This window comes from Thermobia domestica, chromosome 1, assembly GCF_964235325.1.
Source record: "Thermobia domestica chromosome 1, izTheDome1.hap1.1, whole genome shotgun sequence".
NCBI classification, from domain to species: Eukaryota; Metazoa; Arthropoda; class Insecta; order Zygentoma; family Lepismatidae; genus Thermobia; species Thermobia domestica.
The window spans coordinates 193,938,220-193,953,532 of NC_137454.1; the positions used below are offsets into that span (position 1 = coordinate 193,938,220).

At 38.6% G+C, this 15,313-nt stretch overlaps 1 protein-coding gene across 1 annotated transcript in view; it reads right to left on the reverse strand.

The window, feature by feature from the left end:
* The window catches only part of LOC145692404 (uncharacterized), a 38,210-nt gene extending 33,020 nt beyond the window's left edge, over positions 1-5,190 (reverse strand). Inside the window, exon 1 of the mRNA XM_081767710.1 lies at positions 4,907-5,190. Coding sequence (XP_081623836.1) covers positions 4,907-4,930 — 24 coding nt within the window. The 5' untranslated portion in view covers positions 4,931-5,190. The remainder of the gene's footprint in view (positions 1-4,906) is intronic.
* Positions 5,191-15,313: the final 10,123 nt, after the last annotated feature.

The following is a 15,313-nucleotide window of genomic DNA, read 5'->3' on the forward strand; positions in this document are numbered from 1 at the left end:
TTGTGCCATAATGGGCAGGCGGTTGGTGGTGGAACGAGCCAGTCATATTAGCCAGTGCAGCAGAAGATAGTCGAGTAGCAACAATGCCTGAAGTTCGCTTATCGCTTGTTGAACGCAAGACTGCACGGAAATGATACTAGATGTACGAGAACATTCACGAAGTATAAGTGCATTGGTAGAGAGAGAGAGAGTTTGGAACACCAACACCAACACGTAGAACTGACCGTATTCGCGATAAATTCGAAGCCGATGGAACACTTAAAAATGTGTCCAAGGAAAGATCCAGCCGACCACGAACAGCAACAAGTCCGGCGTCCAGGCTGCGGTGTTGCAACATTTCATCCGATCATCGCAAAAATCCGTGAACCAGGGAGCGCGTGAAAGTAGGGCGAGCCGATGAAGCGTAAGACGGATTCTGAAGAGGACAGAATGGAAAATGTACATTCCAAGACTGCAAACGTGACGAACGAGGACGTCCAGATCGAAGGATGAAGTACTGCAAATGGTTTCAGCACATGTTGGCGAGGATGCAGGAAAGTTTGTGTAGACTGACAAGGCGCAATTCAAACTTAACGATACTGTGAACTGTCACAATTATGTCTACTGGGCTTCTGAAAATCCTCTCGCTCAAGTGGACAGGGCAATGAATCTACCAGGGGTTGCTTTGTGGAATGGTCTATCAGTGTGTGGTATGATTCGTCCCTTCTTCGAGGGTACCGTAACTAGTGAAGCGTCCTGCCATCCAAAACCAGTATCGTGATGATTCTTTTTTTACATGCAACAAGACGAAGCCCCATCCCATTACTTTCGAGATGTAATGTATCTCGATACGAGGATCACTACGAAAGTTTTGAGATACGCATTGTAGTGGCACATTATTTGAATTCCAACAATTGCGTTCGGTAGTGGTATTCAGAGCGAAGAAGCGAAGCAAGTTTCAACTCGCCTCGCTTATCGGCGTGGCCGTATCGCCTTCACTTGTTTGTTGATGTGAGCAGCATTCGGCTGTCTAGAATGAAGCTCGAAAGGGAACATTTTCGGGCAATTATTCTTTACGATTTCAAAAGTGCTTTGAACGAGACACAAAGTCTTGACCGTTTGCAGGGAGCATTTGGGGACCTTGCTCCTTCCCGTGCTACAATTTTTCGGTGGTTTGGTGAATTCAGAAGAGGCCGGACATCGCTTACAGATGAAGAGAGAGCTGGACGTCCGGCAACAACTGTTGTCAGATGAAAACATTGCCGCTGTGGAACAAATGATTCGAGAAAATCATCGAACAACTTTCAAGGACATTGAATCTACAGTGAACATTGGATCGCCAGCAGTAACAAAAATTCTTCATGATCATCTTCGGCTCAGAAAGGTTTCATCTCGTTGGGTGCCTCACACTTTGACTGAACAACAGAAGCGTATGCGTGTGGAATGGTGTGAAGAAATGCTTGCAAGATTTGATGGAGGCAATTCTCGACGCGTCTTGACATTGTTACTGGTGATGAGACTTGGATCTATCAATTTGACCCTGCAAATAAACGCCAGTCTACAGTTTGGATCTTTCTAGACGAAAATCCACCCAGGAAAGTGAAGCGACCGCGAAGTGTGGGGAAGAAAATGGTCGCAACTTTCTTCTCTAAATCTGGCCATGTTGCCACTGTTCCACTTGAAGAACAAAGGACTGTTACTGCTCAGTGGTACACCACTGTTTACCTAACAAAAGTGTTCCAGAAGCTTCGGGAATGGCGTCCACGAACTGGATTGCGTGGGATCCTGCTTCATCATGACAAAGCGTCCGCACACACGGCCGACATCGCAATTCAGTTTTTAGAATCTACGGAGGTCAAACTTATGACTCATCCGTCGTATAGCCCTGACCTGGCCCCGTGTGATTTTTCTCTGTTCCGCAGGATCAAAAATCGCATGCCTGGAAAGAGATATTGCAGCCCTGAAGAAGCTGTAGTGGCTTACGAGAATGAACTTTCAACACTTAAAGAAAAAGACTGGCAACACTGCTTCCAAAAGTGGTTTTCGAGGATGCAAAAGTGTGTACAGTGTAATGGTGAATACTTTGAGAAAATGTAAGTGTTAAATTGATTTTAAGTATGTAAGTTATTTCACATCTGAAAACTTTCGTAGTGACCCTTGTAGAACTGTACTCGGAAGGAGGATTGGTCGAAGAGGTCCTGCTGGGTATCCACTTCGATCTCCTGATTTAACACCTGGAGATCGATGTCCTAGCCCCCCCCCCCCCCCCCCCAGTTTTTCTCGTGACAAAAATAACTGAAAGTATAACCTATGTACTTTTGAAAGTTTATAGTAAGCGTTGCCTTTCATTCTTTATTGAAAAACTTTTGAAACATTAGATAATAGTTTCAGTTGCAGTTTTTCTGTTACGCAATGTATAAACAATAGATGAGGTCCACAATATGAACGTCCAACCTATCCATAATATCTAATGGGAGAGAATTAAACTGGAAACTTCTTCAGGACTTACGAGAAATTGTAAACTCACGATACCTAGTTTGGGTTCTGGCTGGCACCCCCCGGTTTTTACCTTCTATATCCACCACTGTGGATGGTGTACTGACATATGTCACAAGCCTTTGCGCAGCCCGGATACGAATTCCTTAAGCTATGACGTCACAGGTAAAGGGTGAACAAGTTTGTTGTTTCCGTATGACTTTCACGTGACTCTCATGGTTGTTTTGTGATGGTATTACCCCGTTAGTGTTATGAGCAGGATGTGTACTTGAGAGAGTTTATGACATATTGCGTAACATAAAAATTTACTTGGCTAGCCCTCAACCACCGTCCTCCTTCCTCACCTCTCAGGGATTTACTTCAGAAATTTTCCAAATCTTCCTTTTCTCCTACATCATGACGGTATTGAAAAGTCTCCTTTATTATGGGTGAGAATGACGTTCTAACCACGAAATTCGGGTGGATAGTACCCTGTCCTGAAATTTTTATTATATATATATATATATATATATATATATGTGTGTGTGTGTGTGTGTGTGTCACTAAACGGGATATGAGCATGGCATTTCCGAACATATCTTTCAGGATACTACATTAAGGTTGCGTACTCTTACCCGGGGCTGCTCAAGCGGATACCAAACTTGTAAAGAGGGATTTTTTAAAAGAGAAACTCACGAATTTTTCCAAATTTCCCATTCTTCGTACGTCTCACGGACATGCGTCATGTTGCATTTGAAAGCCTCTTTTATTCTGAACAAAATGGAAATGCTGTTTAAGCAGTACCTATTTCAAGAAAGGTTTTAAAACTGCTTGAAATCCCGTACTCCAATGATAATAAGGTAGAAATATGAAATGCGAAATGTGCTCTTCACAACGTAGTATTCCGGAAAACATGATGAAGTAAAGTGTTATGTGAAGGCGGAGTTCTGAAACACTGGCCCCCATTTCTATTGAATCATAATAAAGCAAGTAATCAACTTGACTACTAACCCGCCTTCCTCACTATCGCTCGCTCGGCATTACTATGTGGTTTGAGCATTAAGCTTTAACAAAGAAAGGAACCAACCTGTCTAGTAACCTACCTTCACCTATATATGCGGGCCAGCATTCTACAACCCTCACGGCTGCACACGAAGAGATCAAAGAAGTGTCGCAAAGCTGTGCCATACGCAAGGCATGTGTTTTTATGCAGCATGTGAATTTCCACTATTCACGTTTATGTGTATACCCTCCGTCATTGATGCGCCTGCTCCCTACGGAAGCATCATCCCTACTACGCTCTTGTTCTGACTCGGTTAGATAAAATTCGTGCTTTTTAGTGGCCACCTAGCACAAGTTTGTGTATTTAAATTGATTCGTCTTTTATACTCAGCTCCCTGAAGTCAATCTGCACCCAGTTACGCAACTTCTCCCTTAAAAACACTTTTTAAGGGGAAGGTCCCCCCATATATGTTAGTAGCTAGGTTGGTTCCTTTCTGTACCAAAGTTTCATATTTAATTCACATAGTATTGCCGAGCGAGCGTCAGCGAGTGAAGGCGGGTTAGAGCCCCGCAGGGCACGTTGTTTTCTGTCTTTACTACAGCTAAATGGGAAGGGGGACCTGTTCTAGAACCTTGCCCTTTCTAAGGCAGTGGATTTCGTGCTAAGAGAAGTTGACATTCATGAATGTAAGTGTGCGCACCTAAAATAGGATAGTAAGTAATGAAAAAAAAACTTCACTTGCGTCTTATTTAACCCAGGAATGAGCAGCAACGTTAATCAGGGAAAATAAATATTAGAAAATAAAATTGCTTCATTAAATCTGAAGCAAATGTGAACCAGAACTACCCATAACTATGTAACAGTACCATAGGTCAGCAATTATATCAACAAATTTGTAAAGTGAAACATCCTGGCTTACATCTGTGGCACGACTCCCAAAATGTAATACAAGCATCTTTATATATCAATTTAAACATTAGCAAACCTTTGTTACATTTGGTTAAACACTAGTGAACAATTTCCTCATGTAATACATCATTTTTATCGGTTTACCTTGAACTACACGATTCTATTGAGTAGTCCATTGTCAAAGATACACCCACATCTCTTGAGAAATCTAATTCTCTTACCTGTAACCTAACAACATGGACTGAATTACTGTGTGTGCGATGCATGTATGAACACCACTAACTTACATATGGATTATCATTTAACTGTATGTAAAGGATATTTCAAAATTAAATTCACGTTGATAAATTGGTCCTTGACCGTAACATTTTACCTCCAGTAAAAAAATCAATAGAAGTCTCAATAGTCATACACACACACAGGTATAAACAACCAAACATTTATTTACATGTATCATAAAACAAATAATTCAGTCTGGTTAATATTCACGTAGATGAACTTATTACCTTACATAAATATATGAAAAAAAATGTAACTCACCACACTATCATTTCGATTTGTCATATTTATACTCTTTATCCAGAAGTTAGCACTTTTTCTAACCAACTACAAAGAGTTTGATTTATGGTTAACATACTGACAATCTCAAGATTCATTGACCTTCTCCTTCATTTTTAAATAAACAGCTTAGACAAAATCTAGATCACTTCCACCTAGACGCTGCACAAACATTGCACCGAAACTAACGCGCTCCCGCAACACACGCACTCTAGCAGGTGCTGAGAAAATACGCATTGTGTCAGATTTGGAGGAGGGGGTGTGGTGAGTTCAAATCTAACGTAACACCTGAAGTGTTGGACGTCACCATAACATTAGCTTTATACATGACAGCATAACTTTAGTTTCAAACCATAAGCAAATTGTCGATTGTGAACTACAACAGTGAGTTTAACTAAAAAAAGGAAAGAAATCTTGAACTAACGCGAGTACAAAACTATGTACGTATTATATACTGGCCTACATTCACGGGCGCCGGAACCGGGAGGGCAAGGGGGCAGTTGCCCCTCCTGAAATTTTCAGAGGGGACAAGATACTCGTTTTGCCCCCTCACTTTCAGACTTTAAAAACATCACAGAACACTGATTATAAGAACTAAATTTTGCTTTTTATGGTAATGTGAAAAAATTCTCTATTCCAGATTCATCTTTCTCTTTGAAACAAGGGACCGGGCGCTTTTTCTGCCCCCATGTTAGACAGAAAGAGATAGGAAAAAGAATTGAAAATTCTCTTTATTTCCATTGGTGTACATTCTCAAAACACAGTAAATTCTTTAAAAATTGTTGTTTAAGTAATCGTAAGTCTGCAATATGAAACGAATCGTCGAGCGAGATTTTAAAGTTTGAAAATATAACAGTTTAAATGGGTAACAGGACATTTAGAGCCTAAATACATTTTCCATAAAGTTAAATTAATGTTCTTACAAACAATATGCAGAGTGCAGTAAGTTTTATAGTGAGGAGGAAAAATGTATAAGGTAGGATTAACAATTCAGAGCAAATGAAAAATGCGAACTCCATTGTCGTTCCGTTCGTTTAACCCTTTCACTACCATTTTTTTTCGGAGTGAGAAACATTAATATATGGCTACTTTAAGTTGTTTTCAAACATATATATATATATATATATATATATATATATATATATATATATATATATATATATATATATAAACATTTTCCTCCGTTTCGTTTTTCGACGTGGGAAGGGTGGGACATATGTATCCCACCGATATTTTTACGTGGGACCTATATGTCCCACTGGTAGAGACATGAATGATCAACTTCTGTTTTCAATTAGATACGTATATTGAAAAAAAAAAAATTGGGTCGTATATATGATTACAAATATTTTACATTTCGGCATCCTTTCCCAAATGACAGAACATGCAACCACTGCTTTATCACTAGCACATTGTTCCTCACTTTCATTGTTCACGTTCACTTCCACTACTGTCTATTTGATAATGTTCATGTCAATTCTGTGAACCATTAGCAGGCTTCTCTTTACTAGTGGAACATCAATTCATAGCAATAACATGCGGTAAATTACCACGCGTCCTCTGGAATGTATTGTGAGACACATATGTCCCAGTGGTAGTGAAAGAGTTAAGATATGAGTGCAGAAACAGAACATCTGTTTCAGCTCTCCTTTCAAACCAAGTTCGTAAACAAGAATGAGGAAGACAGTCACTGCTTATAATAACTAGTAGTCTTAGATATTTAGCTCGCAGTGGTCAAGCAATCAGTGGACATTTGCATAGTACGGGTAATTTGATGTCGCTCCTGGATGAAAGAAAAATGGATGTGCCTGTTCTCATCAATGGATTAATCGACGGGATAACTGGCTTAGTGCTGATTGAAAGAATGGAATTTTAAAGATCATGGAACATGCAATATAGAGAGACTTGGTAGCAGAAGTTAAAGAGTCTCCATTTTATGCAATCATAGCCGACTCCACGACTGATATTTCAAAGAAAGAATAGTTGTCTCTGTGTGCGCTGTATTGACTCTGATTCATCAAACTCAACAAAATATTTATGGGAATGATCACCCCACATGGCACAAACAGAATTCACGATCAAATATATTCTAACAATACTTAACCTGAATGCAGAAAATATACGCGAATAGTGTCATGATCGTGCAGCTATTATGTCAGGACGGAGTGAATTGTGTGCAGAAGATAATTTCGACTCAACATCCGAAAGCTGTATACATTCATTGCAATAATCATGCATTAGATCTTCCATTGCAGGAAGTAGCACGAAAATACGAATCTGTGTGACGTACGAGCCATAGTGAAAGACGTTTGAAACATCAACCTGGATTCTGCAAAACGATAGATAACATACGCCAACATTGTTCTTGAACCCTGTAAAACTATCAACGAAAATAATCCTAAACATTTGCTGCCTCTGTCCTACTCGCTGGTGTGTTAGGCGAAAATCTCTAATCAGATTTCAATCTACTACAAACGAATTCAGATCACTTGGAAAAGAATCAGTAATGTAAGTGGTCCAAATGATGATCAAAAAATAATTCTAAAAGGGTATTTGAAAAGAATGAATAAAATAGGAATGATATTTTTTCTGATAGTCAGTATACATGCTTTTGTACCTAGCGGATAACTGGCGAAAGTGCTTCAAAATTCTTAAGCTTTTGTTTCTGGAGCTAAAAGAGAAGCAGCGATTCTATCTAGAGGACACTCTGAGAAACCTACGAACGGACAGTACCAGAGTTGGCGTGGGTCAATGAAAACTTGACCCACCACCCACCGTGACCCACGACCCACTGACCCACCACCCACCGTGACCCACTATGACCCACTGTGACCCACCATGACCCACCACTCACGTGACCCACTGTGACCCACCACCCATCATCAACCACTCTCATCCACTGTGACCTATTCTGACTAACCAAACTCCATCGTCATCAACTCTGAACAAGATCCACGGCCTCTTCTGTACTGACTAAAAAGTTTACAATTGAAATAAAACAAGTGTGTGAAATTGTCACTAATCGGAGTTTGAATTTCTAGTCAATCGCTCAAGCAGCACTCTGTTAGAATAACGGTGGATCTGACCTTTATGATATAAACTGGTAAAGTGTTTGTCAGTGAGGAAATTGAAACAGTTCGAGGTAGGGGGAAATTAGTGTGTGCCTAAAATATACTTGTACTAAGAGAGTATTCTTGCAAGTGTTAATTTCTGAACGCATTCTAAAAGAAACTTCTATTCGCAGGAAAATACCCCTGTACAATATGGAAAAGGTGATGGTTTCTCAGTTCACAGTATTTTTCTCACAAAAAACTTGAAAAATCAGTTTTTCATAGTTTATAAAGGTGCTTGGGTACCCTATCTGAGAGCATATCCATAAAGCAGGGGTGCCCACAAGGGGGGGCTATGACGCAAACTGAGTCATTGAAATATTGGGGGGGTTAAAAATCTATATAAATATGTTTGAGGGGGTGTAAAAATTAATCGAAAAGAATTTTTTTCATGGAAGAACACCTACGGATAGACAATTGAGGGGGGGTGCGTCATGGACATGAGGGAGGGTGGGCACCACTGCCATAAAGTATGCTCATAATTGTAATTTGTGTAATCACCAAAACACCACGTTACAATTTAAGTTACAAATATGCATAATTGCAATTATCATGAATATTTATTCAAAGTAGTTTACCTAAAGCAAAGAAGAGACTTACTAAAAATCACTTACTTACTTACTTACTAAAAGCCAAAATAGGTAAAAAGTTGAATAACACAAATAAGCCATTACTAATACAAATATACATTTTCTATAACTCGTAATTTTCCACCTTAAAACAAATCTGCAATCGGGTTTATTTCCTGTTGGTAAATGTTTCGTGGTAAATCATCCACAGCGGAATGATGTCCATCCTTCAGCCAAGAAATAACTAGCTCGTGTACTTTGAGCTTGTCTAGCGGTGGGCCATTAACATTGATGAACAACAAGTTAGACAATGTTTGAGCACTTAGTCTATTTCTAATATCAGTCATCTGTAAATTCATAAGGGGAAATCCCCGTTCGCACTCTGTCGTGGAAATTGACAATACTTCTACCCGATTTCTGCAACTCCTCATCGACAATCTGCTTGTTAGACTTAAGTCTGATAACGATTTTTCTTGGTCAGTTTTGAAATACTCAGCAAGAAATATCATCTCTCTATCACCATACAACATCGTTTCCATATCGACCATGTCAGTTGGCAATATTGACTCATGAAGAACAGAAACTTCATCTACCAAGCCTTCGATAGGGAATCTTGTGAATAAATTATCAATTAAAGCCTGATAAACTCATGATTTCTTATTTGTTTGTAAATTTAATTTTTGTAATTACACATGAAGGTTTGATGCCATTACCAAGTTCCCTCCCCCGTCTAGAAAGCGAAAGGGAACGACGTTCCTGGAAAGTGTTCAGAGGTGAATGGGAATTTCCCTCCTTCTTCCCCTTCAATTACCACACTGCTGTTTGCGATGTGCCAAATTACGATGAATTTCAATTAAATTATCATAGTATAATTATTTCCTTGTTGAATTATCGATTCTTTTCAGTGGCGAAAAGGATGAAATTTGAAAGTTCCAAATCAAGGTAAGTAGACCAACGTAAAGGGAAAAAAAAAAGAGTGAAATTTTCCATATAATTATGCATACAATCCAAACTTAAAATTTTCGTGTAATTAAGCTTACAGTACAAATTTTATGCCTATTTTTCTCACAACTTTATAGGTTGATTGCCCTGTGCTGTAAGCGCTCCATATAATAAACATAAGCTTCAGCAATTATTATAGTAGAAAGCAATGGATATATGAAGCCAAGCACTGTATTTTTTGTCTCTGATTTTTTTTTTCTTAAATAACATCGATCGTTTTCGATCACTTTTACAAACCAACTCACTACCAATTTTCCATATATAGAAAGTGCCCCCTCCCCCACACACATAAAGGAGAATTTAAAAAATGCTAGGACACATTCTGTTTATTTTCAATAAACACCACTGAACTTCACCACTGAGTTAATACCTACACTGAATTTCAGCTCCGTAAGTTTAACCGTTTGCGAGATTTTTTCCGCAAAAAATCGAATCCTCCCTATCTCAGGATATTATGCATTATAATAAAAGCAATATAACATCCCAGTTTGGATTAAGGCCTAACTATATACCAAAAGTAATTTCATTTGACTTTGTAATTGGACCGTGATGATCAGGCACACATAGTTACATTCAATTTTTTATATAATAATTGATATATTACAGTGATTAAAAAATGTATTTTTTCCAGTAGTTTGCTCCTCTAAAAACTCACAGATCTCGAAAGCCAAGTAGTAGTAGAAGTCCTATTGCTATTATTATAATTAAAAATATCAATACCCAAAAGTCCTGAAGTTCTTTTTTCACTTGGTTAGATATACTCACCTCAGGTAAGTAGACAGAAACAAGTGGAAAAGGAAGGGAAATGAAGGTGTTGAAAGTAAAACGAAGACAAATTTGCCAGTCTTCAGAAGATACTGTCTACAATGCAGTGAGCAGAGAGGGTCGGTAGATCATACTGAGTCGGTTGGTCGCAGTGGGTCACGGTGGGTGGTGGGTCACAGTGGGCCACATGCTGTTGACCCACGACCCACTCAGAAAACTTGACCCACCGACCCACTGACCCACTCCATCTCTGGACAGTACATTTGAAAACATCTATAAGGAAGCAAATGAAAATGCAGACAGACTACACTTAAAATTGCCCACTTCATCAAGATCAAACAGAACACCAATTAGGTTGGAGCAGACTGATAATCCTTCTATAGCACCTACCCTACATCCTGTATCAGATCTTCCAAAACTGTACTTCGAAATCATTGACTATTTGTTGAATGAAGTGTAGCGTCGTTTCAATCAGCCAGGCCTCAAACAACTCATAAAACTCTAGAAGATACTTTGTGAAGGAGCTATATGTGCTGGTGGGCCTCTCTCAAGAGATTATTTGAAGCAGGAATTGGGAGTTCATGCGTCGGATTTTAACCTGGATAGATTATGAGCTCAGCTCAGGCTGCTTCCACCTACTTTGATGAGGACTGAGTTGCTGACGACCACCAGAATATTTAAAAACTATTGGTACTGAAACCCCAACTGTTCGCAGCCTTCTCGACCAAGTTGTTTGTCTAGGGACTTTCGTTCTTCTTGAGCATTTGCGAAATATCACTCAGCTATTTGCGTCGTCTAAAGACATATTTGAGGACAGTTAAAAAATATGCACCAGTATATAAAATTGTAAAAATTGTACTTACAAATAGTCATTGTGAACAGTACAAATTTTACAATTTTATATGTTTTTAATTCTGATTTCAGTGGTTGAAAATTTCTGCACCAGACCAAAATCCAGCACAAAATTGACACGGGATTAATTAATTTAAAGATGTAAACTAAGATGCCTCTCATAGATGGAAATTTCACTGTCACGACACTGTTTACAACTTAACTATATTATTATTATTATTATTATTATTATTATTATTATTATTATTATTATTATTATTATTATTATTATTATTATTATTATTAACCAAACAAATCAAATTATTGTTACATTACAAACATATATTCGTATTATCTTACTTATGTTACATTCCCGTGTCTATTTTCAAGACAGCAGTTTGCCCCCCACTAGCTGAAAAATACTTCCGACACCACTGCCTACATTTAAGTTTTCTCGTAAATAGAGAATATGCACCCTATACCTGTATGTACAGGCATGTTCAAATAAACTGGACTCACTGAAAAATCGTTAAACATTGTTCTTGCATTGGTTGAAGACGTACACTGCGTTTTCCTTCACATTTATGATTTCTCTTGACTTCAGATTTAAGTTTATATAAGATATGAGCTGTTTGAAATTATGATTATTATAGCCTACCAACCAACATAAGTATACTTTATGTATTATTATTATCAGGGACGTAGCCAGAGTTCTGAGTTTGGGGGGCATACTTACAAATGGAATAATCCATATATATATATATATATATATATATATATATATGCGCGGATCCAAGGGGAGCTGTAGGGCTATAGCCTCCCTTGACGCTCAGGGATACATTGGATACAATGGACTTAAATCCTGTTTTACACTGAATAAAACGACAAACTATGGTTTAGCCCCTCCCTTGATCATATCCTGAATCCGCCACTGTGGGTGTATATATATTTGGTCTAGGAATTAATTCGTGCGGTTGGTACGCACACATTGAAGCTGTAGTACAAACACAAAATACATAAATACCTTAAGAAAAATATTGTCCATCGCTAGCCACCACTTTCGCCCATCTGTCAGGCAATGTACGGATTCCGTGGCGAAAGAAGTCCTCATCCTTGGAAGCGATCCAGTCAGAGACCCATGTTTCGATATCTTCTGAAGAAGTAAACCGCTGTCCAATCAAATCGTTGTTCATGCAATCGAACAAGTAGTAGTCCGAAGGAGCAACGTCTGGTGAATACGGCGGGTGGGGTAAAACTTCCCATCCGACATTTTCTAAATAGGTTTTGACCAGTTTTGCGACATGTGGGCGGGCGTTATCATGTTGGACAATAAGTTTATCATGTCTGTTCTCCCATTCTGGTCGTGTTCTGGCCAGAGCTTGCTTCAAACGCATTAATTGTCGTCGATAATGTTCTCCATTCATAGTTTCACCCGGTTGCAGCAGCTCATAGTACACCACAAATTTCATATCTCACCATATGCACAGCATAACCTTTGCACAGTGAATATCTCGTTTTGGTTGTGATGGACCTGGTTCACCTGGTTTCACCCAGGCCTTTTTTCGTTTAGGGTTCTCGTAATGGATCCACTTCTCATCACCCGTAATAATTCGATGCAGAAACCCCTTTCTGCTCTGTCGTTGAAGCAGCAATTCGCAAATGGTTTTTCGTCTTTCAACGTCTCTGTCTTTCAATTCATGTGGAACCCAATGTGACATCTTTTGAATCATTCCCATGGCTTTCAAGCATTTGGAGACTGTTGTTTGATCAACGCCTAATGCTGCTGCAAGTTGTTCCTGCGTTTGACACGAATCCTGCTCGAGCAATGCTGTCAATTCTTCGTCTTGAAATTTTTTTGGCTGTCCAGCTCGCTCTTGGTCTGCCAAGCCGAAATCACCACTTCTAAACCGTGCAAACCACTTCTGACACGTTCGCTCAGCTAGAGCATGGTCACCATACACTTCCACCAAAATACGATGACTTTCAGTCGCACTTTTCTGCATGTTAAAGTAATGCAGCAGGACACCCCGCAAAAACACTTTATCAATCACAAATTGCGCCATGTTCACTTAACTACAAACTGGTGTTGTTGACGCTTTAATCCACTGCCCTATACTACGAACGATACGCGATGACAGGGGTTTGCAACACATGTGTGGATACACGGAACTGTGGGACGCTCCGTTCGTTGCGCCATCTCTTGTCCACCCGCACGAATTAATTCCTAGACCAAATAGTGTTTCAAAACAACACCGACAGCTTTTGGGAAGTGATTCCTGACACCAAGATAAGACGAAAAGTAGAGACCAACCTGGGTGCGGATGCTTCCTTTCGGAGTTATAGGCTATTATATGAAAAAATAAACTTTAAAAGCTCCAATGCTATGAGACCTGTCATAGTCGGGTCAAGACTTCAGTTAGGAAATAATACGTGTGCTATCCAAAAATACATATTTCAGAATCCTGTGGTACTCACGCAGCAATATTTATAGAGAGAGTTTGGCTACGAGCATATAATTTGAAATATTCATCAGCTTCCTCTATAAAAATTGTTGCGGAAGTACCGAAGAATTCTAAAACTTGGATACTTGGATAGGGCACATACTAGATCCCAACTTAATTCTTGACCCGACTATGGTAGGTCCCATAGTTTTGGAGCTATGGACCTTTAAAGTTCACTTTTTCATGCTTTTGGCAGCCTATAATCGCGGAATCGAGTGATGCGGCAACCGCGGATAATCAACACGAAATATTGTTTGTAGAATTCACCAATAAATTGTCCTAAACTTAACTACTCTTTCGGGGATTAGTTGAGAAAAGTGAACTTCTCCTACGAAGTGAGATAATGAAGCAATAATTTTAAAACTATAATAAAATACCTAGTGTTTACTTATGCAAGGACATCCAACTATAACATTATAAAATGCTGTACTTCATACAAACACTTTTTGGTACATTTATACTTCTGTACATACCTGTTTGCCTTGTACCTTTATATACTTTGTAACTTGAGAAAATAGTTACAAATAAAATAGTAACAGACGTTCACTACCCTAAAGAAGTGACATGACTTCCATGAGACTACCTAAACTAAATATACAGACTATCAAGACGTATATTTTAGCATTAAAATGTAATATTCTACATCTTTGAAGAAACATTATATATTCGACTAACAAACTTCAATATAATTTCAACTGGCTATCGTGTAAATTTAATAAGCATTAACAAACTAGCATTTTCTCAATGATCCTGACTTCCTTTTACCTATTAGTACGTTTTATCGTTCACAAAATCGTTAACATCTTCAATGTGTCTCAAATATAAATCAATATCAAAGAGGCCTACAATTACTTGAACTTTCGTGAACATACACTGAAAAAAAGGGCTTGGTCAGGAATACCAAATTTGTTTGGTCAGAGCATTTGGTCACTTTTTTTGGTTAATTTAACCAAAATTTGGTCATTTTGACCAAACGTGTTTGGTCATGAACACTATATTTTTTGGTCAGAACATTTGGTTGATTAATTTGGTTATGCGAACCAAATTTGAACTGATTTGGTAATTATTTGGTTTTCCTGACCAAAATGTTTAGTGACAACGTCACATGTGTTTATTTGCATTCTGTGTAAACATTTCGATTACGAAAGTGTGGATCGCATTAGCGCTTTATACCGTAAAAATAAAAAGGAAAAGAAAACGTAGGGCAACAATCATAAGGGACATGTCTTGGAAGTAAAAGAACTGTGTGTAAATGAGGTTGGTTTGCACTATACAACTTTCTCAACGAGTAATTTTCACTTTTCAACGACGTAATGGATGCCTATGTTATAAATTTATTAAGAAGCTGGAATTTACCGCAGCTAATCGACATGTTTCAAGGTAAGTGTACTTTTTCGTATATAGGCTATTAATTTTGCTGTTAGTTCATATGTACTTATTCTATTGGCTGTAAATTTGGCGTATCAAATACACCTTTGGTAAACTTTACAATGCACGCCCCAGCTGCGCATCGATATGTAGAACCGCTTTCAAAGGGTGTAGAATAGAGTAGGGTAGGGTACATTAGAGTAAGGTAAGAGTAGGAACGGGTTAGCTTAAGGTTAGGGAATT